The sequence below is a fragment of the Balaenoptera borealis genome, assembly GCF_965194805.1.
Source record: "Balaenoptera borealis genome assembly, chromosome: 8".
Classification (NCBI taxonomy): Eukaryota; Metazoa; Chordata; class Mammalia; order Artiodactyla; family Balaenopteridae; genus Balaenoptera; species Balaenoptera borealis.
The window spans coordinates 11,486,912-11,511,650 of record NC_138865.1 but is presented as its reverse complement, the minus strand read 5'-3'; the positions used below and the strand labels follow the sequence as shown (position 1 = coordinate 11,511,650).

The following is a 24,739-nucleotide window of genomic DNA, read 5'->3' as shown; positions in this document are numbered from 1 at the left end:
ACCCACCCAAGAGACAGCCACAAACGAGGACAGACAGCGCCCAGAGGAGCACTTCCCCTGCGCTGAGGTATCAGGCTTTCACAGCCAGTGATCCATCTCGCTCAGTCCACCAGTCATGGCTGGGGAAGGAATGGGTGACACAGGCACGTGTGAGAAGATGCATTTTCTTTTTGAAAATTGAAGTGACCTGCTACAGTCCCCACCATGAACAATCAACAATCAGTCATCTTCTACCCAATCCCAATCTTCTGCCCATCTTCTGCCCGATCTCTGTGCTCTGCCGCCACAGAGATCATATTCACGGTGCATGCGAGTCAGTATTTGACATCATCTTATTTTATTACTTTTGGCTGCACAGCATGTGGGATCTTAGTTCCCCAACCAGGGATCCAACCTGTGCCCCCTGCATTGGAAGCGTAGAGTCTTAACCACTGGACCGCCAGGGAAGTCCACTGACATCATCTTTAACCTCCCGCAAACAAGCACAAGAGCCATCTGTGGAACATGACAGTACAATTTTATTGTGCGTGATTGATTACTAATCTTAGGAACAAAGTTTCAAGACCTGCTGCTCTCTGGAATAACTTTTCTATCCTTCACACATTACGACTCATTCGTTTTCTTTTTCTCCAGACTCAAACATGAGGCAAGCCTTCTGGTACCACATGCAGGGTCTTGGATACTGGTCAACAGCAGCACCCTAAATCAGCAGCCCCTACTGCGTGCAGGATCCCAGCCTTCGCTAGGGACACAAATTATGAATCACAGGACATTAGAACTGGAAAAGACCTTGAAAAAATCATGCCCGCGTCTTCATTTCCCCGTTTACAGAAGAGAAGTCGAATGGCTTTATCTGAAGTCACAGAGCTATGGAGTAGCAGAGCCAGGGGAAACAATAGTAAACTCTCAACGGCAAAGTATATGCCAGACCCTGTCCTAAGTGCTTTACACATTTGCTCACTTAATCTCATAACCACCTTATGAAGTAGGTTATTATCTCCATTAATCTTAAGATATTATCTCCATTCTTTCACATGATGAAACTAAGGCACTGAGAAGTTAAATAACTCTCCCAAGGTGACACAGTGGCTGAGGCAGAGTTTGAATCCAGGTTGTCCATCCCATATCCCAGCCTCTTAACCGCTAGCTATGTAGGTCACTAGACACCTTGGTGAGGATTGAGATTTTTAAAACATATGTTGAGGTCTCAAGTGTAAGGTTTGTCTTCCAATGTCAGGAGCAACTAAATTCCACTTTGTTTTTTCCCTGTTTTAAAACCCCAGGGTGAAATAAACAATGAAAAGCTGAATCCGCCAGTGAACTGACTGCATGAAAACATCCATGACAAACCTCCCCCTGGAGGGGAGGAAATTATTTGAATAACATCCTTTATTTTGAGTTTTCTCCTCTTGTTGGGTTGCTTAGAGATACAGATCTAGAGTATCTGCTTTTAAATTACAGTGTATTGGGGGAACCAGAATATACCCATAAAACAAGAGTATTGCTGTACATAAGATCTCTCTGGATTTTTTAATGGTAATGATTGCCCACAAGGAAGGGAGCTGAGTGTTTGGGCAGAAGTGGGAGACTGTTCTAGAACCTTTTGTACCTTTGGAATTTACAGGCACATAAATGGATGATCTAATCAAACAACACACACAAAGTAGAGACATATTGTCTTTCTGTGTGTGTTGCATGTCTATACATATAAATCCTAGTCTTCTCGGTCATCACAACATAACCATTTTCCCATGTTACTGAAATTTGTCATAAACATAAGTTTTGTGTATACATTCTTGTTAAAAGTCGCAAGAAATCTGAGTGCTCCCAATATTGGATAACTTACATTTCTCAGGTTCCTTTGGGATTTTTCATTAACATGATTCGTAAGGTCAACATTCAAAACCTCCCACTTTCTGAAGAATTAGCCAACAGGTATTACATCTATACTATGTTTAGGATATACCACATGGCATTTGTACACCAAAATCCCCACAACAGCCTGAGGTAGGTATCTTAATCCTCATTTAGATGAGGGAGCAGAGGCTCAAAAGGCTCAGGTAGCTCATGAATCATTAAGTCAACCTCCAGCTTGGATGTCACATTGAGCAGGTGAGTGAAATGGGGGCTAGTGAGAGAGGGAGGCGGTGGTAAGAGGGCTCAAGGGGAGAAGGAACGGGCTCTTGGACTAGGGCTCCTTGTCAGCAGGACAAATACCCAAGCCGGAGCCAAAATCCAGAATTTGGAATCTCTGAGCTTAAGGGCAGTGTCAAAGGTAAGAGATCTAGGATACACAAGCAACGAAAGGAAAAATAAACTGGACATCATCAAAATTAAAACTTTTGTGTTTCAAAGGACATCTTCCAGCAAGTGAAAAGACAACCCACAGAGTGGCAGAAAATTTTTGCAAATCACGTATGTGATAAGGGACTTGTATCTAGAATGTATATAAAAAAGTCTTGCAACTCAATAGTAAAGAGACAAAAAACTCAGTTAAAAATGGGCAAAGGATCTGAAGTCAGTTCTCCTAAGAAGATAAACAAATGGAGAATAAGCACATGAAAAGAGGCTTGATACCATTAAGCATCAGGGAAATCCAAGTCAAAACTACAATGAGATACCACTTCACACCCACTAGGATGGCTAAGTTAAAATACAGACAATAACAAGTGCTGATGAGGATATGGAGCAACTGGAACCCCCATACCCTGCCGGTAAGACTATAAAATGGTGCAGCCACACTGGAAGTCCCTGGCAGTCCCTCAGAAGGTTAAACAGAGTTACCACATGATCCAGCAAGTCTACACCTAGATACATACCCAAGAGAACGAAAAACGTATGTCCACACAAAATCTTGTACTCAAGTGTTTACAGCAGCATTATTCCTAACGGCAAAAAGTGGAAACAATCGAAATGTTTCCACCAACTGAAGAATAAATAAAATGTAGAATATCCATACAATAGATTACCCAATAATAAAAACAAAAAAAGTGGCATACATGCTACAAGGTGAATGAACTTTTGTTTACAACAACACTGAAAGGAAAATGTCAAAAGACGAAGTGGGCTTTAGCTCAAATATCATTTTTCATTTTGGTAAAAAGGGGCCTAGGCTATGCAAATTATCCTCTAAGAAAACCTCTTCCAGCACCTAAGGTGGAAAGGAAAAACATTTTTTAGAAGTTTATTACAACTAACAAAATAATTTCAGGTCAAGATTATGATGTAGAAATTATATTTGATGGGCTAGATAAATACTTTATGGTAGAAAGTGCACACGGGACTCAGATGTGTTGGCTGAAAAGTGCCTTGAGCGTTGCTGAGTCTGAGAACCTTCAGCGGGGCCCTGCTCAGCTCACACCTGTTTGCCAACATCCTCACCCCCTCGCCCACGCCTGCTCTCCTTCACTCAGTGGCATATCCTACCACGTCGCTCCCCATGGCTGCCAATGATGTACACATCCTATTTATAGCCAATTTTTAGTTTTGAATCATCATTTCTGCTTAAAATGTCCATTTCTGTGAACCAGGGGACACAAGCAGGAGAAAGTTTGTGAGTCCTCGGTCAGGAAAGCGCCCCCATTAGAACACTGCTCCAGTGGGAAAACATTTCCTTTTACAGTACTGTCCCAGGACACGGTGAGTTGACAATTAACAACTCTCTGCAGGCAGGTATGAGGAAGAAAAGGTGGAGGTAGGAGTCTGTAGGCATGGCAGAGGGAGAAGCAATCAGGATGAGAACGCAAAAGCCAGGAGAACAAGAACGAGCAAGCTGAGGTCAGCAAAGACAGGAGCCCTGGAGCTCCCTCCCTCCTTGTACTTCCCCTGGACCGCGTCCCCTTCCTTCCTTCCTAACTGAAAGGGCCCCTCTTTCCCTCCCTTCTGTACCTTTGTGAGAAGAATCAGAGGAAGATGCTCCACACAATTACAGAAGGGCACCGCCTTCCAGGCCTACAATCTCATTTGCAGATGAGGAAAGTGAGGCCCACAGAGGGGACAAGTCTAAACCATGGTTTTTAAACTGTGTGTTTTGAAGTGCTCTGGAACCTCTGTTCACAGGAAGTCATCCCAGAAGTGTAAATCAATACATCAGAGCCGAGCTGAGGGGCAGCCTTGCCCCCAACCCCACCCTGAAGGGCCCCAGGGAGGCCCCTGGAGCAGTTTTAAGTACTGGTATAAAGTGACAGACAAGCCTGGCCATGGGTCCTCCCCAAAGCCATGGCAATGGTCCTGTATTAACTATATTTTCTTCTTTTCTGTAATCTTGACACTTTGGCATCTGGGGCTTCTCTGGCTAGCAAATTCCTGGATACAGCAAACAACTCCCCTATGAGCACGCCTTTCAAATGCAGCCAACCTTCTACACGCAGAGCTATACCCCCCAACCACCTCCTGTATCAGGCTCTCACAGGGCTCCTCCACTCCAGGCCAATATCCCCCTCTCCTAATCATCCCAGGGCCAGGTATCAGACAACTAGGGGCAATCCCTGTACCCTAGAGCCGGTCAAAAGCATTCCAACTTGCCAATCATAAACCCACTTACCCTGCCTGGCCTGTTCCTTCCCTTGAAAAGTACAATAAGTCTCCCACCCACGCTTTCCCCTCACGCCCCCTGCCTCCTAAAGACCCTGGTGCTGCCCAAACCCCACCCCCCACCCCCCCATGGCAGGGCCCCTCCTCCTGGGGACAGTGAGTAACAAACTCTTGTCAAAAGCAGTCCTCTTCCAGTCTGCTGGCCTCACCACTCTTGGAAAATGATGAAACTTACATTTTTAAACAGACCCATTCTAGAAGCAAACATTATCCCCTGCAATCTTAGAATGTGAATCAGAAAATTCACATCCAGAGGATGCCACAACTTTGGAAAAAGCCTAATCAGGGAGGTGTCTCCTGGATGACTTTCAAAGGTGGGTAGAGAAGGGACCAAAAATGAGGGAGGAGGCACGTGGCCTGGAGCCACATTAAAGGACAAGGATGGCCCGTAGGAAGATCCTGGCAAGAAGGCGGGAGGCAGAGAGGTACCAAGGCGAGTGTGCCTTTGGGAAGAGACAGAAAGAAAACGGGACCGGGGCGCGAGACCCGGCGGCATCCGGCAGGGCGGGCTTCAGCCATCCAGCTCCTCCTTGACGGTGATGCGCAGGGGGCAGATGCGCAGCGGCTCGGGGGGCCCGTCCCCCCGCGAGCCGCCCAGGTAGAAGTAGGGCCGCACCTCCCCGAAGCGGGCGTGGAAGGTGTACAGGTGGCAGTGGCGCTCCGCGTCGTAGAAGGACAGCTCACCCTCCTCGCACTCCAACTCCACGCGCAGGCGGCGCGGGATGGCCGGGACCAGGGGCGATGTGGCGGGGTCCGAGGTCACGCAGTGGTCGCCGTCCACGCCCTGCGTGCGGCACACGTACCAGAAGCCCGAGCGCGTGTCGTGGTAGCAGCTGTGCGAGTGGCCCTCGGCGCCCGCGTCCTGACGCGTCCGCACCACGCCCACGCGCCAGCTCGGCAGTGCACCCAGGTCCACCTCCCAGGCATGCGAGCCCTGCGACAAGACGCAGGAGCCCAGCAGGCAGGGCGCCGACGAGAAGCGCTCCGGATTCTCTACCTGGACCCGGTAGCCGTGGTTGGTGACACTGGTGAGGTCGTCTGACACGGAGAGCCAGCCAGCCGCAGTGTTGGGATCAAAGCTGAAAGGCACTGGGTGGGCAGTGGGAAGAGCGTGGGTGAAATCAGCAAACCTGAGAGCCCGCCCTGCTGTCAGGCCAGCCTGATGCCTCAGTCCCCCTAAACTGACAGACTGTGTCCCACCGGGCCCAGTGCATGGAGGGGGCTGCCCTGGGCTGAGGGGTGGTGTTATGGGTTGAAATGTGCCCTGCAAAAAAAGCTATGTTCAAGTCTTAACCCCCAGTATCTCAGGAGGTGACCTTATTTGAGAATGGGGTTGTTGCAGATGTAAGTATTTAAGATGAGATCAGACTGGAGTAGAGGGGGCCCTTAATCCAATATGACTGTTGTCCTTATAAAAGAGAAGAGACATAGACACATAACGGGGAAAAGCCCTGTGATACTGGAGGCACAGGTCAAAATGCTGCAGCCACCAGCCAAGGTCTGACAGCAAATACCACAAGGTAGGAAGAGGCAGAGAAGGATCCTCCCCTACAGGTTTCAGAGGGAGCACAGCCCTGCTGACACCTTGGTTTTGGACTTCTAGCCTCCAGAAGAATAAATTTCTGCCATTTGAAAGCATCCAGTCTTTGTCCCTTGTTCGGACAGCCACAGGAAGCCAATGCAGGCAGGGATCCTGACCCTGACACAATGCCTGTGACATCTAACAAAAGCATGTAACATGCCCCTGGGTCACTGACATTTCTCCCTGTAAAATCATGTTCGGACTGCTACTCCAGAAGTATCAAGAGACTGGGTGGCTTAAACAACAGAACTGTATTTCTCACGGTTCTGGAGGCTGGAATTCAGAGACCGGGGTACCAGCATGCTCAGCTGCTGGTGAGGGCCCTCTTTGGTTTACAGATGGCTACCTTCTTGCTGTGTCCTCACACGGGGGAGGGAGAGAGAGAGAGGAAGCCAGCTCTCTTGTGTCTCTTCTTAAAAGAGCACTAATCCCATCATAGGGCCCCATCCTCATGACCTCTTCTAACCCTAATCACCTCCCAAAGGCCCTGTTTGCCAAGTTCCATCACATGGAGGTTAGGGCTTCAACATATGAATTTGGAGGGCGGGGGGACATATAAACGTTCAGTCCACAGCACATGATATAGTGACTCATGTGGGCTGGAATCACCTTGGAGAGGCGCCCCTGAATTGAGGAACTCTTTCATTATATATATACAATACGTTTCAGAATAGAAAGGGAAGTCAGTTGCTCTTTCTGAAGAGGTGGCCAAGAGTCAGGACCCAAAAAGGAAGGGTTCGGCCAGGAGGGGTCTGAGCAGTGGGGCAAGAAGGGGAGCAGGGCACGGGGGCTTGAATGAAAGAGGCTGGAGAAGGGACCAGTCGGGGGAGGAGGAGGAGGGGTGGGAAGCTGGAAGGAGTGAGTTCAGCTGGCTCTCTGCCTTGCATGACCTCCCCCCTCTTACACCTGCCTGGGCCCCTCTCACCAGATTCGACACACATGAGCATCTTCCTCCAGACTCGGTACTGCAGGGAGTCCAGGTACTTGCAAACGTCGATGAGCATACCAGGCTGGACAGGCTCCGGCTCCATCGTGCAGAAGAGGCTGGGAAAGGAGGATTGGGCCTGGTGCGCTGGGCCAGGGCCATGCATCCTGTGGCCTAACTGGGTCAGCTGGAAACAGGATCCCTTGCCTCAGGCCTAGACTCCCTGGCCATCTTACTCAAGACAACAGGACCCAACTGGGCAGCTCACGCCCCTTCAGGACTCAGTACTTGAGCCCATCCTGCCCCAACTGGGATAAATATAAATAGGAGGTTCTCAGACATGCATGTGGGCAGAAATCACATGTACACATCAGTTCACAGGGTATATGAGTTGGAAGGCACCTTAAGGGTCCCCTAGTCCCACATTCTGAAGATGTCACTGGCCTTTGCTTCAACACTTCCAGTGACAGGGAACTCACTACTGTCCAAAGCACTTTCTTCCATCTTTGTACAGCTCTGACGGGGACACAGTTCTTCTGTATTCATCCCTGTGAACTCTACAACCATCAACACAAACCAGCATGTCCTGAGGCTCTCAGAGGCAGGGGGAGAGAACTACAAGCCCTGTGCACGATGGCACTCTCTCCCCACACAGGGAATGGTCACGTTCCATACTCAGGAAAACAACACTGCACCAGTGCAAATCGGAAGTGGGTACCTTGAAAGAGGGCTCTCCACCTGGTCAGTCCCCCTGTTCCCTCTGTATTGCACCCAGCCAGCTTCATTACATGCCTGGCCCTGGAGCCATGGGAGTTTGCACCCCTGGTATTTCTGCCGACTCCTCCCCTCCCCTCTACCAGTCTTGGCAACTTACCGGCGTTTACGGCTCTTGTGTTTCTGAAAAAGAAAAAAACAGAGACACAAACAGAGACACAGAGAAAACATGAGTTTCTGACCTCAGAAGGAGCCATACATCCCATGTTCATGGATCAGAAGACTTAATATTGTTAAGATGGCAATACCGCCCCCAAACTGATCTACAGATTCAATGCAATTCCTAGCAAAATAACAGCTGGCTTCTTTGCAGAAACTGATAAGCTGATACTAAAATTGATATGAAATTCAAGGGACTCAGAATAGCCAAAACAATCTTGGAAAAGAAGGACAAAGTTGTTGGCTCACACTTTCTGGTTTCAAAACTTATTAAAAGTTACTACTCGGCCATAAAAAAAGAATAAAATTTTGGCATTTGCAACAACTATATTATGCTAAGTGAAATAAGTCAGGGAAAGACAAATACTGTATGTTACCACTTATATGTGGAATCTAAAAAAATAAATTAAACAAACAAATGAATATAATAAAACAGAAACAGACTCACAGATATAGAGAACAAGCTAGTGGTTATCAGTAGGGAAGGGGAAGAGGGGAGGGGCAAGATAAGGAGAGGGGATGAAGAGACACATACTACTATGTACAAAATAAACAGGCTACAAGGATATATTTACAGCACAGGGAATATAGCCAATATTTTATAATAACTTTAAATGGAATATAAATCTATAAAAATTTTGAATCACTATGCTGAACACCTGAAACTAATATAATATTCTAAATCAACTATACCTCAATTTAAAAAAAAAAACCTCATTAAAAGCAACACTAAACAAGACAGTGTGGTACTAACATAAGGACATACAGATCAATGGACACTGAAAGTCTAGAAATAAACCCTCATATTTACTGTCAACTGGTTATCAACAAGGGTGCCAAGACCATTCAATGGGAAAAGAAAGGTCTTTAACAAATGGTGCTGGGACAATTGGGTATCCACATGCAAAAGGCTGGATTCCCACCTTGTACCATATACAAAAATTAACTCAAAATGGATCAAAGACTTAAATGTAGAGATAAGACTATAAAACTCATGACCTTGGATCAGGCTATGGTTTCTTAGATATGACACCAAAAGCACAAACAGCAAAAGAAAACAGATAAATAGGACTTCAGCAAAATGGAAAACTTTTGTGCTTCAAAGGATGTCATGAAGAAAGTGAAAAGATAACCTACAGAATGGCAACTTTCCATAAATCTAGAAGAAGCCCCACGTAAAAAATTATTTAAAAAGTACTCCACTGTATCAAGAAGGAGTCAAGAGAGAAGAAACAAAAAAAAGAGAGAGAAAGAATAAGTGCAAGAGAGGAAGGGAGAGGGAGGAGGAGGGAAGGAGAGAGGCAGAGAGGAGTGGAGAGGCCCTCAAGGTCTTGATTAAAAGCTCCTCCGCCTCCTGACACAAGCCAAGCACCGCATCTGTAAGCTCCTCCAACCTGGGGTCCGGAAGCTACGGGAAGGCTGGGTCGGCCACGGCCGCTGGCCTCAGGCTCCCCGCTGGCCCCTGAACGTCTGGCCCGTCACTGACTCTGGACATTGAGCTCCTCACCATGAGAAAGGAGACGTCATCCTCCTTCATCTCCATCTGCAGCCGCTCAATCTCATGGGCCAGGGCCTCCGTGTCTTCCGCCAGCCGCTTCATCTTCTCCTCGGCCAGAAGCTGCTTCTGCCTGGCCTCCTCGGCCATGGCATCCAGGATGGCCTGCTCCTCCACTCTCAAGAACTCTCGAAGCTTGTCAAACTCCTGCCGGATTCGCCCTTCCAGCCAGGCAGCCTCCACCTGCAGCAGAGGGTGGGAGGGGGCCTCAGCCATCACCGAGCCCGGTGGCTCCCAGATGTTTAGCAAAGGAACTCCATTTTTCAGGAGAAATCACATGCAAAACCTCGAAAGACAAAATATACATGCAGCTTTCTTAGCACGAATTTATAAGTTTAAAATAAGTCAAACAGCCTAATGAGGTTGTTTTGATACATGAAAAATCAAATCAAATCACTGCTTATAGATGACAACTGTAGTCCTATAAATTCCTCAGCAATACTCTGTACCTGTATAGGTTGTGCAATAGTGAGGGAAGCCCTGAATCACAGAAGTGAACTGTGGCAAACAGCAAAGATTTTAAAAAATTATTTGCCTTCCAGAGAGTTCCCTGGATGTCCAGTGGTTAAGACTCCGCACTTCCACTGCAGGGGGCAGGGGTTCAATCCCTGGTCACGGAACTAAGATCCTGCCTGCAGCGCCACATGGCCAAAATAAGTAAATAAATAGAATGAAATCCAATGTCTAATCGTTTAAAACAAATTATTTGCCTTCCAATATCAGGACTTCAAATTTGATAGAGAGGCTTACCAAAAAAATAGTAGGAAGTATTTATTTTAAAACTGAATCATTAGTAATATGCACACTCCTAATCATAATTACGAAAAGCATTTAAAATAACAGTTAAAACAAAACCATAAATACACTCAAAGAAAAAGCAGAGACCTATTTCTCATCTTGGAATGAGAAAGACTTTTCTTATCATGATATAAAATTGAGAAGCCTCAAGGAAAGAATGAGATAATTGGATACATGTAAAAATAAGAAGTTTTATATGGCAAGAGACTACTAATAAGTTTAAATACATAAGTACAATTCCATGACAACTTTTGGAAAAACAACTCGAATTGTGTGCTCTAGCAATGGCAGGTTAGTAACCCACACCTTTGAACTGAAAATTCAATATAAGTTTATGGCTCTGATAATACGATGACAAAATGATTCACTGAAAAAGGGAAAATGACCAAAAAAGGGGGGAAATGATTTTTTGAAAAAGGACGAACTAGGAAAAATACTTCCAACCTATATGGTAGATTATTATTCTTCATAATAGTGTTCTTATGAATGTGCAAGGAGAAAAGACAAACATTCCAAGAAAAAGAATGTGAACTTCACAGAAGAAATGCAAATGGCTGTTGTACTTGTGAAAGGATGTACACACTTATTAATAAACAAAGAAATGCACATGAGGAGAGATGGCACTGTTGAAATATCAGGTAAAAAGATTGATAACGTATAGAGGGAGAGAGTGAAATCTGGGATGATTCTTATCACACCAGAAGATAAAAAACAGAGTAGGCAGGAAAAACTAGCCAGTGTAAATTCAGCTCCAGCCACTCTCATGCTGGCAATGGCAGCCCCTCAATAAAGAGGTAAACACAAAACTTTCACTTTTCATCCACCTGGATTGACTGGCTTTAGAGGAAAAGCATTAATGAAGCCGGAATCCTGGACTCTTCACACCTGACCACCTGAGAATTCCACAGTGCCTGGGATGGACAGACAGCGGCTGTCACTTGGACACATGGACACTCCCTAGGTGCCCCCACCGCATCCTGCACCAGGCCAGCCAGGCAGACGGCACGGGCCAAGCTCGGGAGGAGATGAAGCTGAGGGGCACACGGAGGCTGGTTGAGGGCCTTGGATGGTGAGGAGTCTGGACTGTGCCGTGGGTGCCATGGAAACCACTGGACAGTTTTAAGCAGAGGAGTGACACAATCCATCTATTTTTCTAAAAGATCAGCCCACTCCAAGGAGCGTGGACTGCAGGACAAGAGTGGAAGTACAGGGCCCAGGTAGGAGGCGGGGACCTGGACCAGGATGGTGGCAGTGGAGCGGGAGTGTCAACGGACGGGATGCATTCTGGAGACCACGGACGTGGGGAGTGAGAATGAGGGTGCCGCTGGCTTCAGCGGCCGGGCAAGTGGTGCAGCGTGGCACGTGCTGTCAGCCTGAAACCACAGGGCAGGTGGCGCAGGGGGCTGTTGAAGCTGCTCCGTGGCTGCTGGCATGGTGTTTAAAGAGGCCACGCAGCCGCAACCGGCGTCCGAGGGCAAGGCTGTGCGAGGCCATCAGGGCTGGCGAAGGCCGACCCTGTGGGCAGCAGCATGGCCAGGGCCAGCCCACCTGCACCTCTCCCCCCAGCAACCCCGGGTGTCCCCATCGCCCCGTTCAGCCCCAGCGTCACTCACCTGATTGTGCTTGGCGATGGCCTCGTAGGAGCGCCGCATGGCCCAGAAGGCCTTGGCTTTCTCCCGCAGCGCGTGTTCCATGTTCCTGCACTTGGCCTGCCGTGAGGGGCGAGAAGGAGGCAAGGAGGCAGGTTAGGGCGGAGGTCGGGCAGGGATGCGGCACGCCACATCACGGCGGGAGTTGCACTTCACCGTGGGTACCACTCAACCACATTTATTGAACCCGGTCCGGCCACGTGCTGTGGGACACAGCTGGAAAAGCACAGCCCTGACCTTGAACTGGATGGGGTACGGCATAAAGGGCCTCAGATACCCTCTAACCCGGCCCCTTCGTTTATACCTGATACAGATGGAGAGACAGGGTGAGGAGGTAAAGGGACCTGTTCCCTCCCACGCTGGTCATGGGACAGCACAGAAGGCACCCCGCTTGGCCTAAAGCTGGTGCACGCTGGGCCATGAGCCCGAGCTGTGGGCCCGACGTTAAAACAATGTGCTCACAGTCTCCCCTGGTGACTTTCTGAACTGGACTGGTCTGCAGTCACGAAAGAATAGGCCTGATAGTGGCGTTTACCCAGTTCTTCCCACAGGGCCTTATCTAAACTGCAGTCTTCCCTTGGTATCCATAGGGGATTGGTTCCAGGATCCTCATGGATACTGAAATCCAAGGATGTTCAAGTCCCTATATAAAAATGGTGTTGTATTTGTATAAAATGCTATGTAAGTAGTTGTAAGTACAATGTAAATGCTATGTAAATAGTTGCCAGAGTGGCAAATTCAAGTTGTGTTTTTTGGAACTTTCTGGATTTTCCCCCCCGAGTATCTTTGATCTCCCATTGGTTGAATCCACAGATGTGGAACCTGTAACTACAGAGGGGCTACTGTACACGTCTCCCCGCATCCCTGCCTTATCCTGATATTCTAATAGTGCTTGGATCGTGTGAAAGACTTTAATCAGCAGATTCAAATACTTCTTGCTTAGTTTTTGTTTTATAAATTTAACCTCTGCTCTGATCTCCCTGGGCTCCTAGAGGAACCACTGCTGGTTTTAGGTTGGATTCTGACCTTTTGTATCCTAGGCCTAGCATTTTCTCTCCATCTTTATCCTTTTCCCTCTACATTCTGAAAAAGCCTCGCAAGTTTTCTCTTTGGAAAAATAACAATTCTAACAACATTAATTATAAATGACTACCATTTACTGAGCATTTACTATGTGCCAAGGACTTTGCTAATTACTTTACACATTACGTCACTTAATCATCACATTATTCCTATTAGCAATTTTATCAGCCCCCTTTTACAGATGAAAAAACTGAAGCACAGAAGGGGGAAGTGACTAGCCCAAGGGCACACAGCTAGTTCATGGCAGAGCAAGGATGAGAACCTAAACAGTGGTGGCAGGCAGCCTCTAAGATGGTTCCCAGTGATCCCTCCCTCCTGTGGGATAAGAAAGTTTGTTGTTTTAAGCTGCCAAATTTGGGGGTAATTTGTTATGAGTGATAAATACAGATTTGTCCTCAAAAGCCTCATCCCTACCTGGGCCTGATTTAGATGGCGAGATTCTGGACTTCAAGCTGATGCTGTAATGGGACAAGATGCTTGGGAATCTTGGGAGGGGGTGAACATACTCTGCATGTGGGAGGGACATCCATCATTGGGGCCAGAGCACAGATTGAAGGAGACAGCCTCTAAAATGGCCCCAATGATCCCACCTCCCAGTACTCATGCCCTGGTGGAATCCCCTCCCTGTGGGCTGGATCTAGTGACTTGCTTCTAACCAACAGAATATGGCAAAAGTGATGGGACATGAATTGAGGTGACAAAAAGCCTGCACACACCCTTTCTTGCCCTCCCGTGCTTGCTCCCTTGGATGGAAGTGATCCACCCTCTGGAGCAGCCCATGGGGCTAGGAACTGAGGGTATCCAACCAACAGCCCCAAGGACCCAAATCCTGCCACCAACCACACAAGTGAGCCTGAGTGGGGATCCTGGCTTACTTGGGCCTTCAGATGAGACTGTAGCCCCAACCAACACTGCAGCATCATGAGACCCTGAGGCAGAAACACCCAGCCAGGTCATGCCAGATTCCTGACCTACAGAAACCATGACATAATAGACATTTTTGTTTTAAGCCACTATGATTGGGGTAATTTGTTACACAGCACTAGATAACTAGTCCATCTGTCCTGTTCCACAGTCCATTCTTTTAACCACTCTTCTACAGAAAATAAACAATGATTTCTTTCTCTGCAGCTTTTGTTTTCTATTCATTCTAGTCACGTTTATGTTCTTCCTGACAATATTTAACAGATTTTTAAAAAATACTGTTCTCTGTATTATCATCTCTAAGGTGTGTCTCCTCAACAGCAAAATAACATTAGCATGAGCGTCCCACAAAACCACTGAAATATCATCCCAATGTGTTATTTTGTGGGACGAGATGTTTTGTTGCAAAGTTATGTAATAGGGTCCCCAAAGACAATTCCACGATTTGCCAAATAAGTGTGAATGACAGGAGTGAAGCAAGTCACATTACCCAGGGGCATGCTGGCCCCAAACAACACAGCCCAACCCTCTGCCCTTCAACCTTCAGTCCGGGATTTACGGGGTAATGAAGATGGAAAGGGGGTGACAGTCCCTTGTCCTTCCCAAACTTTTCAATCACTTGGAGAGTTCTGCTTTAATTCAGCAAATCCCAACCCTAAATAAAATGTGCCCTTCTCTGAGATGCTAGCTGGTGAGACCCACCAATGATTATATTACCACCAGCAAGCAGTTATTATTAAGCATGTACTATGCACAAGGCACTAAATTAGGTACTTTACAAACATCATTCTATCGAATTCTTACATTTCTGCAAGGTAGGCGCTATACTGCTAATATATAGAAGAGAAAAGAAGGCCCAGAAGAGTTAAGTAACTTGCCAAAATTATAGTTAGCAGCAGAACCATGATCTGTCTGCAGAACTGTCCAAGAATAAAGGCCACAGTCTTAACCACAAGACTACCCACCCAATTTCATTAAGGAAGCTACTACTATGTTGTCTAGTTGTCTTTTGTGTTTCTAAATGTGTCATCTTATTTCCAAATTTGTTGACATCAAACATGTCAATTTCTTTACTTCTGGAGAATAAAAGCTTATAGTTCTGGCCATACTTTGCCCAATTCCTTAAACAACCTAGCATGTGAATGAAATTTTCCTCCCATAAATGTCAAATTAAACAACGCATCTTAAAAACTTATGGAAAATCAAAAACTGGAAATGACCCAAATGTCCATCAGCAAGAGATGGGTGAGTAAATTATGGTATATTCATACAATGGAAAGCTACTTAGCAGTAAAAAAAGGAGCAAACTACTGATACATATAACAGGTGAATCAAAAAGTATATGTATATACTACTCTGGAGGAGAGTACATACAGTATCATTCCATTAATGTGAAGTTCAAGATCAGGCAACACTAATCCAAGGTGATAAATCAGAAAGTGGTTGCCTCTTGGTGGAAGACTGACTGGGAAGAAGTAGGGACCCCTCCAGGGTGATGGAGATGTTCTCTACTTCGTTTGGAGTGGCAGGTATAGGGTGTGTGTAATAGAACTCATCCAACTGAACATTTAAGATCTATGCATCTAACTGTATATAAGTTATACCTCAAATTTTTAAAAGCCTATAAAATGAAAACTTTAGAAGTTTTAACCTTTTCTTATAACTTACCAAGAGCTTTCCTCCCTTAATGAGAGGAAATTCTTTCCTTTTCACTCCAATTTTTTTTTTTTTTTTGGCCCTGCTGCGCAGCTTGCGGGATCTTAGTTCCCCTACCAGGGATGGAACCCTGACCTACGGCAGTGAAAGCGCCGAGTCCTAACCCCTGGACCGCCAGGGAATTAATTCCCTTTTCCCTCCAATTTAATGAGTTACTTTGTACCTTTCAATCTCCTTTGTTGTCACCAATTTATTTTCTTTGCATAAGACATAAACGTGCCATCTCTTAAATAATTATAAACTGAACACCCCTGTAACCACCACCCAGGACATGTCCCTTCTGAATCTTAATCCCTTTTTTCTGTCAGAGGAAACTCCTAATTTCTATGGTACTTCCTTGCTTTTCTTTATAGTTATATCTGCTATGTATGATCCCTAACCTAAATAATACACTTTAGTTTTGCCTGGTTTTGAGCTTTATATTAAAGGAATAAAACTACATATATTCTTTTGTGTCTTGCTTCCTCTATGTAACATAAAGTTTGTAGGATTCAAATACATAATTGTATGTAAGTTTACCCGTTCATCGTTGCATTGTAATCTATTTTATGAATACACCACAATCAGGTATCCATTCCATTATCAATGGATAGCTGGGTCATTTACAACTTCGAGTAATACAAATAGGATGAACATTTTTGTATAGGTCTCCTAGTGCACAGGTACACTGGTTCTTCTACAAAATATTCCTGGGGGTAGAACTGCTGGGCCTGTACAGGTACATGTATCTTCAACTTTGGTAGATAAATGCCAAACGTTTTTCCAAAGCAGGTGTACCAATTTATACCACATGAGCAATGTTAATGAAAAATGTTTATTAACCATTTGGATCTTTATTTTTAAATACCTGTTATTAAAATCTTTGACCCTTTTTCTATTGAGTTGCCTGCCATTTTCCTACTGGTATGTAAGAATTTATTATAAATACACAATGTATGTCTTTTATGGGTTAAATGCATAACGAGTATCTTCTATTGTATCACTTATATTTTTTAATTTCAGTGTGGTCCAATGTTATCAGTGTTTTCCTCTGGAATTAGTGCTTGTTGGTTTTAAGAAATACCTCCCTACTCTGAGGTCATAAAGATAATCTCCTATATTATTTAAAGTTATAGCTTTCCTTTCACATTTGGGTCTAATGTGGATATCTGAAGTTTATTTTGTGAATGGTGTGACCCAGTAGCTTGTTTGCTCCAAAAGCATTATTTAAGAACAAACTGGAAACTAATACAACATTGTAAATCAACTATATTTCAATGAAATTTTTTTTTTAAAATTTAAAATGAATACTACCACTCCCCTACTGGTCTGAAGGCCACCTTTGTTATACATCACACACAGATCTGTTTCTAGGTTCCCCAGTCTGTTTCCCTGGCCATCTGTTTATCCTTGTGCCAGTATCACAATCTTTACTTCTACAGCTACAACATAAACTGACATCTAATAAATATTTCCTAAGAATACTTTGGCAATTCTTGGCCCTTTGAGCTTGCATGTAAATTTTAAAATCAGCTTGTCAAATTCCACAAAATAATCATGTTGGGATTTTGATTGGGATAGAATTGACTCTACAGGTCAGTTTGAGGATAACTGACATCTTTAAAATACTGTCTTCTAATCTATGAATATGGTATATCTTCCCACTTAGCCTTCTTTGATGTCCCTCAACAAAGTTTTCTATTTTTCCCTGCCTGCACACTTCTCGTTACATTTATTCCCAGATATCTGATTTTTTAAATACTATTGTAAATGGTTTTTTAAATTTTCTATTTGCTACTGATATAAATACAACTTTTAATCTTTATTTTGCAAACCAGCATTCTGTCTAAACTATGCAGATGCAATCATATTATCTGCATATAATGCCATTGTTGTTTCCCTCTTTCCAAACCTTATGCCTTTATTCCTGACTGACTTTATTTGCTAGGCTCTCCAATACAAACTTGAATAAAATTGGTCATAACAGGCATTCCTGCCTTTTTCTTGCTCTCAGTAAGAAAACTGTAAGTGTTTCACAATTAAATATGATATTTGCTATAAGTTTTTTGGTATTCTTAAGCAGTTTAATGAAGTTCCTTCTATTCCTAGTTTGCTAATTTTTTTTCAATCACAAAAGGATACTGAATTTAAGCAAATGCAATTTTTTCATTTAATGACTTCATCAAATTTAAGTGGCTCAGAATTGGATTTTGTTTTCTTATCCAGTCAGACAGCTTTTGTCATTTAACTGGAGTACTTAACATAATTACCAATATAATTGCATTTAAGTCCACCTTCCCGTTCTGTGCTATCTGTCCTGCTTGCTCAATACGTCTTTTTCTTCTCTTCCTTGTCTTTTTTTAGATTGTAGAATTTTTATTCCACTTTTTTCCCCTATATACATTTAGTGGTTAACCTACAAAATACTACAGGTAGAAAGCGCGATTTCAAATGAATCTAAACAATACACTTTTCATGTTTGCTTCTGATATTCTGATTTTAACACTAAACACCCTTGGATCACAATTGGACCCACCAGTCAGGGACCTGCATGTAGTCCAAGGAGTGCCTGAAATGACAGAGACTAGTGGGGGCTCTGGTGCAAAGGCTGGTCAGGACCAATAAGGGTCATCACTGCCCTGGGTGGAGCTAAGTGGCCCATGACACATCTGGAACATCACCCAGGGCCCAAGCCCAGCAAGAGCGCTGATTTTGGCTTCAATTATAACATTCAACATGACTTAAATTATAAATGCACACAAAATAGGAAGTTTTTATTTACACTAAAGAATTCAGAATGTGATTATATAGTCTACAAAGTGTTTTTAAAAATTACAATTTGATACCTTAAGCAGCAAATTTCAATAGCATATTTAATACCGTAAGGATTTTACAATATTGTTTTACCCAAAATATCCATTAACACAGGTGCTATGTGATATAATAGAAAAGGGGAAGGGTGCCAGTAAGAGAATATTATTTCCTGTCACAGCACCCTTTCAAGTACTTATCAAAGTGCTAGAGCTATGTGTGCAGCCAGGGTTGTCCAGCACAAGCCAGGTTCTCTGTCCTCTGAGGCCCTACATATACTGCTGCTTCTGACTGATTCCTACCTGCTTCACCCAACTATCCCAAAGTGGCCTTGAAAACTAAGCTCAGGCCCTCTTCATTTCCTCCAGAAAGCCGCCTTGGCCTCCCCAGTAGAGTTTAGTTGCCTCTCTGCGGACACCTCTGCCACTGAACTTCGTACCCAGCATCACCGCCTCACTTTCCTGGAAAGGCTGCAGGCTTCCTGGGGGCAGGTGCTCCTGCCTGGGCCTCTCACCGAGCACAGTCGTGCTCCATAAACTGCAGACGGAATGAAGGCTTGCTCTGACAAGGTAGAGACCGTTTCAACCACTGCACATCTCCAGGTCTCAGCACAAACTAGATGCTCAACTAACCACTTGCCCAGTTGACAAATACACTGGGTGTTGACGTTCTCTCCACTACACCTCATGGCCTCCTGGATCGAGAGCTCGGAGGCCTGATCTGTACCTTATCCTTTTCACTGACCACTGGTGAGAACTTTGGCAAAAGCTCTTTCTTGGGCAGTCAGGCTCCAACCCTGAAAGATAAAGGCAAGAAAGTGCCCATGGTCTCTCAAATGCCACCGTAAAAATGAAGAATGCAGTTTTCTCTGTACATGCTCACCTAGCCCATCACCAGGATTTCCTGGCATCTGTCTCCAGGTAGTGTCATTTTTCCTACGTATTTCAAACATTTGTTTTTCAGGCAGACTGAAATAGCAACTAAGAGCTCTGGCACTTGGCCACCCAGGTTCAAATCCCAGCTCCTCCACTTAGTAGCAGGTGATACTGAGCAAGTTCCTTAACTTCTCGGCCCCTCAGTTTCCTCATCTGGATAAGAGGGATGAGAACACTACCTAGCTCAGAGGACGGCTGTGAGGATCCACGTTCAGTGCTTGTAAGAGTGCACCAGGGGCTTCCCTGGTGGCGCAGTGGTTGAGAATCTGCCTGCCAATGCAGGGGACACGGGTTCGAGCCCTGGTCTGGGAAGATCCCACATGCCACAGAGCAGCTGGGCCCGTGAGCCACAATTACTGAGCCTGCGCGTCTGGAGCCTGTGCTCCGCAACAACAGAGGCCGCGATAGTGAGAGGCCCGCGCACCGCGATGAAGAGTGGCCCCCGCTTGCCGCAACTAGAGCAAGCCCTCGCACAGAAACGAAGACCCAGCACAGCCATAAATAAATAAATAAATAAATAAATTAAAAAAAAAAAAAAAAAAGAGTGCACCAGGCATGTGTTAGCTCGTTACCATTGAGTGTCACTTGGTCCCGGGTAACTTAACTCTCCTCCTGGTTTATTTTCCAGGTTTCTTAAATGGACCGCAGAGATGCATCTGGGACTTGATCTCATTCAGATGCCCTTCTTCTCCAACTCCAATCCAGGCTCCCATTCTTCCTTTCCCCTTGGTGGTCAGTCCTCCTTAAGAAGCAGGTGTCTACCATGGCAACTAGCGCTAGGCCCCCTAACTCAGGAGCCTCAATGCGCGGTGCTCAGTAAGACCCCATCCTGCCCCTGGTCACAGGCCTTGCCAGGAGGCAATTAAACATCCTCCAGTACAACTTGGATCTGGGAAGGCCTGGCCCATAAGGAGAGATCCAGGATGAGGCTGAGCAGTTGGGAAAAAGGGAAAGAATTGGAAGGGGGAAGACTTAAGAGGTGCCTGGAATAAACCTCGATTAGGCTTGGCTAGACTGATTCTAAGAAGGTAACCCCAGAAGTGGAAGAGGCTGGGTCTGGGGCAGGAAGAAGCTGGAGGGCAGAGAATGGCCGTCATATCAGTCCGGTGAGATGGAGAAGCAAGGGGCTAGACAAGGCAGTGCTGAGGCCTGGGACCTGGTGGAGGTTCAGGGCTGGTTTGCTCTGAAGATGCAAGCCGGGCCAAACGTCAGACTGGGAGTCAGGAGACCTGCGTTCTAATCCTAGATGTACCGCTTTCACTCCCCGTGACTGACCATTGGCGTGATTAGTATTCGATCACGCCCACCTGACTCCAAGAAGGCAGGGGCTTGGACCACCCTGCCCTTTCCTGCACACACTGTGCCTGGTACAGAGCAGGCACTCAGTCCACACCTGTCGGCCCACCGACGATGGTCCTCATCCACACAAGCCTCTAAGAACCCACACACAGAGGCAGCTGCCCTCACGGCTCCGGAACAGAGGGCCAGCAGGGATGGTCTTACCCTGGGACCAGAGAAGCTTCTATCAAAGTCCATGACCAGAGTAAGAGCAGAGCAAGGCCCCAGGTGAACTCTACAGTAACTGCTCTAACTCTGGACAAGTTGCTTAACCTCTGTGAGACTCAGTGTCATTGCCTGTAAAATGGGGAGAACAGTACCCACCTATAGCAAGCTGAATAACAGCCCCTCCAAAGATGTCCATGTCCTAATCCCTAGAACCTGGGAATGTGTTACCTTACATGGCAAAAGGGATTTCGTAGATGTGATTAAAATATGGATTTTAAGATGGGGAGATTATCCTGGATTGTCTCCAGGGGCCCCCTGTAATCACAAGGCTCCTTACGATTGGGTGGCAGGGGGGTTAGAGAAGACAATGGGACAACAGAAGCAGAAGTTGGAATGATGCACTTCAGAGATGAAGGAAGGGGTCTCCGAAAGCTGGACAAGGCAATGAAGTAAATCCTCTCCTAGCCTCCAAAAGGCATGGAGCCAACCCTTGATGTTGAGACTTCTGACCTCCAGAACTGTAAGCTAATAAATCTGTGCTGTGTTAAACCACAAAGTTTGTGGCAATTTATTACAACAGCAAGAGGAAACTAATACACAACCTCACAGGGTTTTTGTGAGGATTAAGTGTGTTGACAAGTAAACACTTAAGAGCACATGGTACCTAGTTAAGTGGTCAAAAAGTGTTGGCTGGTATGATGATTTTTGCTGGAGTTCTTCCTATGGTTGCCACAGTAATCTTTCGAATGTACACATCTCACCGCAAAGCCCCTATGGAAGAGCTTTCAGGGCTCCCCATCAGCCCCTTCTCACCTGTCCAGCCTTCCCACACTGTCCCCACCACCACCACCTATCCACCCATCCAGAACGACAACTTGTCTATCTGCTGGCTGACGTCCCCACACTACAGTGCGAGCTCCGTGGGGCAGGGGCTCTGGCTTACTGACCTCTGCAGCCTCAGCACCCAGGATAGGTCCTGGTGCACAGCTGTGTAACACACGAGTGAGGCCACCCAGCACCAGGCTGAGCACACTCCTTAGATCTTTCGGGACTGGACTCCCCACCCCCTCAGACATCGCCCTGAGTGCCCACTGGTCTGTCAGCATCATTCCTCTGTTTAAAACCCTCCAGTTTAAAACTGCTCCCTACAGCCTTCAGGACAAAGGCCAGGACTGGGGCCTCCTGGCTCCTTCTGCATCTCCATCCTCCTTCTCTCAGTGCCTGGAAAGTCACTGCTTCTGGACCCTTACACATGCTGCTGCCTCTGCCTGAAATACCCTCCCTGACCCCCCTTCACCTGGCTAACACTTCCTAACCCCTCAGTCTCTGCTTGAAGCTCCTTGAAGGTATGAATTACTGTTTAGCTCGTGTCCTGCAGTATCCCCAGGGCCTAGCAGTACAAGGCATCTGCTGAATAAACAGAAAGATGTCATTAGACCATATGCACTTCGGGGCACCTAGCTCACTGATCTTTTTTTTTTTTTTTTAAATTTATTTATTTTTGGCTGTGTTGGGTCTTCGTTTCCGTGCAAGGGCTTTCTCTAGTTGCGGTGAGCAGGGGCCACTCTTCATCGCGGTGCGTGGGCCTCTCACTCTCGTGGCCTCTCTTGTTGTGGAGCACAAGCTCCAGACGCGCAGGCTCAGTAGTTGTGGCTCACGGGCCTAGTTGCTCCGCGGCATGTGGGATCTTCCCAGACCAGGGCTCGAACCCGTGTCCCCTGCATTGGCAGGCAGACTCTCAACCACTGCGCCACCAGGGAAGCCCCTGGCTCACTGATCTTGAATCCTGGCTTAGCTCAGACCTGGGTTCTGCCTTAGTGCTCTTGGCCTTGACCCCTGCCCATCTTCCTGATCTATACACTTCTGGCAGTCCCATGGTGATTCGTCATGACTTGATCCATGGTGGCCCCCTACCTCAACCCCAGCCCCCAGAATGCCCAGTACTTACTTCAGCTGTCCCAAATCAGGACCTGGCACTTCTACCAAGGGAAATGAATGAGAAAAAGCACTGCTGTGGACCACTGTGACAGCAGTTACAGGCTTATCCCGTTGCCGAGCTAGTGGAGGGTTCAAACAAGCATATTGATGACATTCCCCTTCACTTGAACTTTGTCAAAATGTGTATGGAACTGTCAACTTTTGATATTTCTTAAGAAAAGCATTAAAGTAAACAAACTAAAACAGTGTCTGGACACAGGCATTCTTATAGTGCCTCCTTTTCAATACACTCAGCTTCAGACCAGCAAAGCTGGGTTCTCCAAACTCTGGGTCTGACCTATGTATTAGTAGATTTTAGTAGGTGATGAAATAAATTAATGTTTTACACCCTGTGCAGTTTTTAAAATAAAACGACAGAAAATACCTGAGTACAATAGACATTTTCACAGAACTTTTGCTTCAGCTGATAGAGACACCATACATGCATGTGGCAGGTCTGGGTCACAATGGAAAAAACATGTCTTACCATGTGCTAGCTGAGGTCAAAAAATCTGAAAACCCCTGAGATGGCTAATCCTTATTTTCTGATCATTCTTCCTTCCTCTGCCAAAAACTTCTCCATGTTAGTTTGCCCTAAAATTGCTCCTTACCTTATTCATAGCCACTGGAACTCTAGGGGCATGCTGAGAGAGTGATCCAGTAGAGACCAGTTGGCCAGGGCCAGGGCCAGAGGCCTCCCCACAGCTACACAATACAGGGCTCCAGCCCGGGAAGGAGGGGAGAGATGTGGGGAGATCTAAAAGGCTCCACATCTTTGGCCAGGTCTTGGGGTCCTGCACCTCCACCTTGAGTGTGCCAAGTTCCAGGGTTGCGGGCTTACCCACACCTGTGCTTCTAAAAGGGGCATGGGCCACACACCTGTGGTAGAAAGGGTGCACGGCCTCAGCCCTTCAGAGGTGGGGCGGGGTGGGGAGGTGTCTTGAGAACATCCTGTAACCCCAGTTCTCACACTTCCTGTTGACATTCTCTCTCCTCCCATCTCAGGCCCCTGGGCCGGCCTTGATGAAGAAGGCAGCCTCTGTATGCTACCAGCGGCAGGGAGTGGGGGTCCCGAGGAGGCACCAGCAAGCTGGCAGGGGGAAGAGGGGCGGGACCGGGCACAGCCAGCTCTGGCAGGCTGGAGTGCAGGAGCAGCGGGGTCAGGGTGCTGCGTTCCAGCCCACGTGCGCGCTCGGCCACCTCCGGCTCGCGGCCGCGCTTACCCGAAAGTCGTGGGCAGTGTCCTTCACCGGCTGCACGCGGTGCCCCTGGTGCCGGGGGTCGGCCTGGCACGAGCAGCACAGCAGCTCTTTGTCGTCGAGACAGAAGAGGTTGAACTGGCCGCGGTGCAGGCGGCAGAGGCGCGGAGAGCGGTGGCCGGTCCAGCGCGCGCCCTCGGCCTCCTCGCGCAGCAGCTTCTCCACGAGGTTATTGAGGGTGTGGTTGGTGCGCAGGTCGGCGGGGGCCGCGCGGTCCTTGCACACCGGGCAGGTGGGTGCCACCTGCACCTCCCAGCAGCGGGTCACGCACCCGCGGCAGAAGTTGTGGCCGCAGCGCAGAGTCACGGCGTCACGGAAGGGGTCGTAGCAGACGGCGCAGAGCAGCTCCTCCTTGAAGGAGCGGGAAGGCCCGGGTGACAAGGCGGGGCCCGGCTCCATTGTCCCGGTTCCCGGATCCCGCGCCCGCAACTTTCGCTTCGGCCCCTCCCATCCGCCGCGCGGCTCCCGCGACCCTGCGGAGGCCGGCGCTCAGCCCCTTCCACTCGGAGCACTG

The 24,739-nt window shown here is 46.9% G+C and overlaps 1 protein-coding gene across 1 annotated transcript; it reads right to left on the bottom strand.

Moving 5' to 3' along the window:
* Nucleotides 1–500: 500 nt before the first annotated feature.
* On the bottom strand, nucleotides 501–24,629 carry TRIM35 (tripartite motif containing 35). Its single transcript, XM_082402809.1, has 6 exons — nucleotides 24,190–24,629; nucleotides 12,000–12,095; nucleotides 9,541–9,771; nucleotides 7,975–7,997; nucleotides 7,101–7,219; nucleotides 501–5,682 (listed from the first exon to the last, which is right to left on the bottom strand). Exons 1-6 carry the CDS (start codon nucleotides 24,622–24,624, stop codon nucleotides 5,105–5,107), a joined length of 1,482 nt encoding a protein of 493 aa, XP_082258935.1. The 5' UTR covers nucleotides 24,625–24,629; the 3' UTR covers nucleotides 501–5,104.
* Nucleotides 24,630–24,739: the final 110 nt, after the last annotated feature.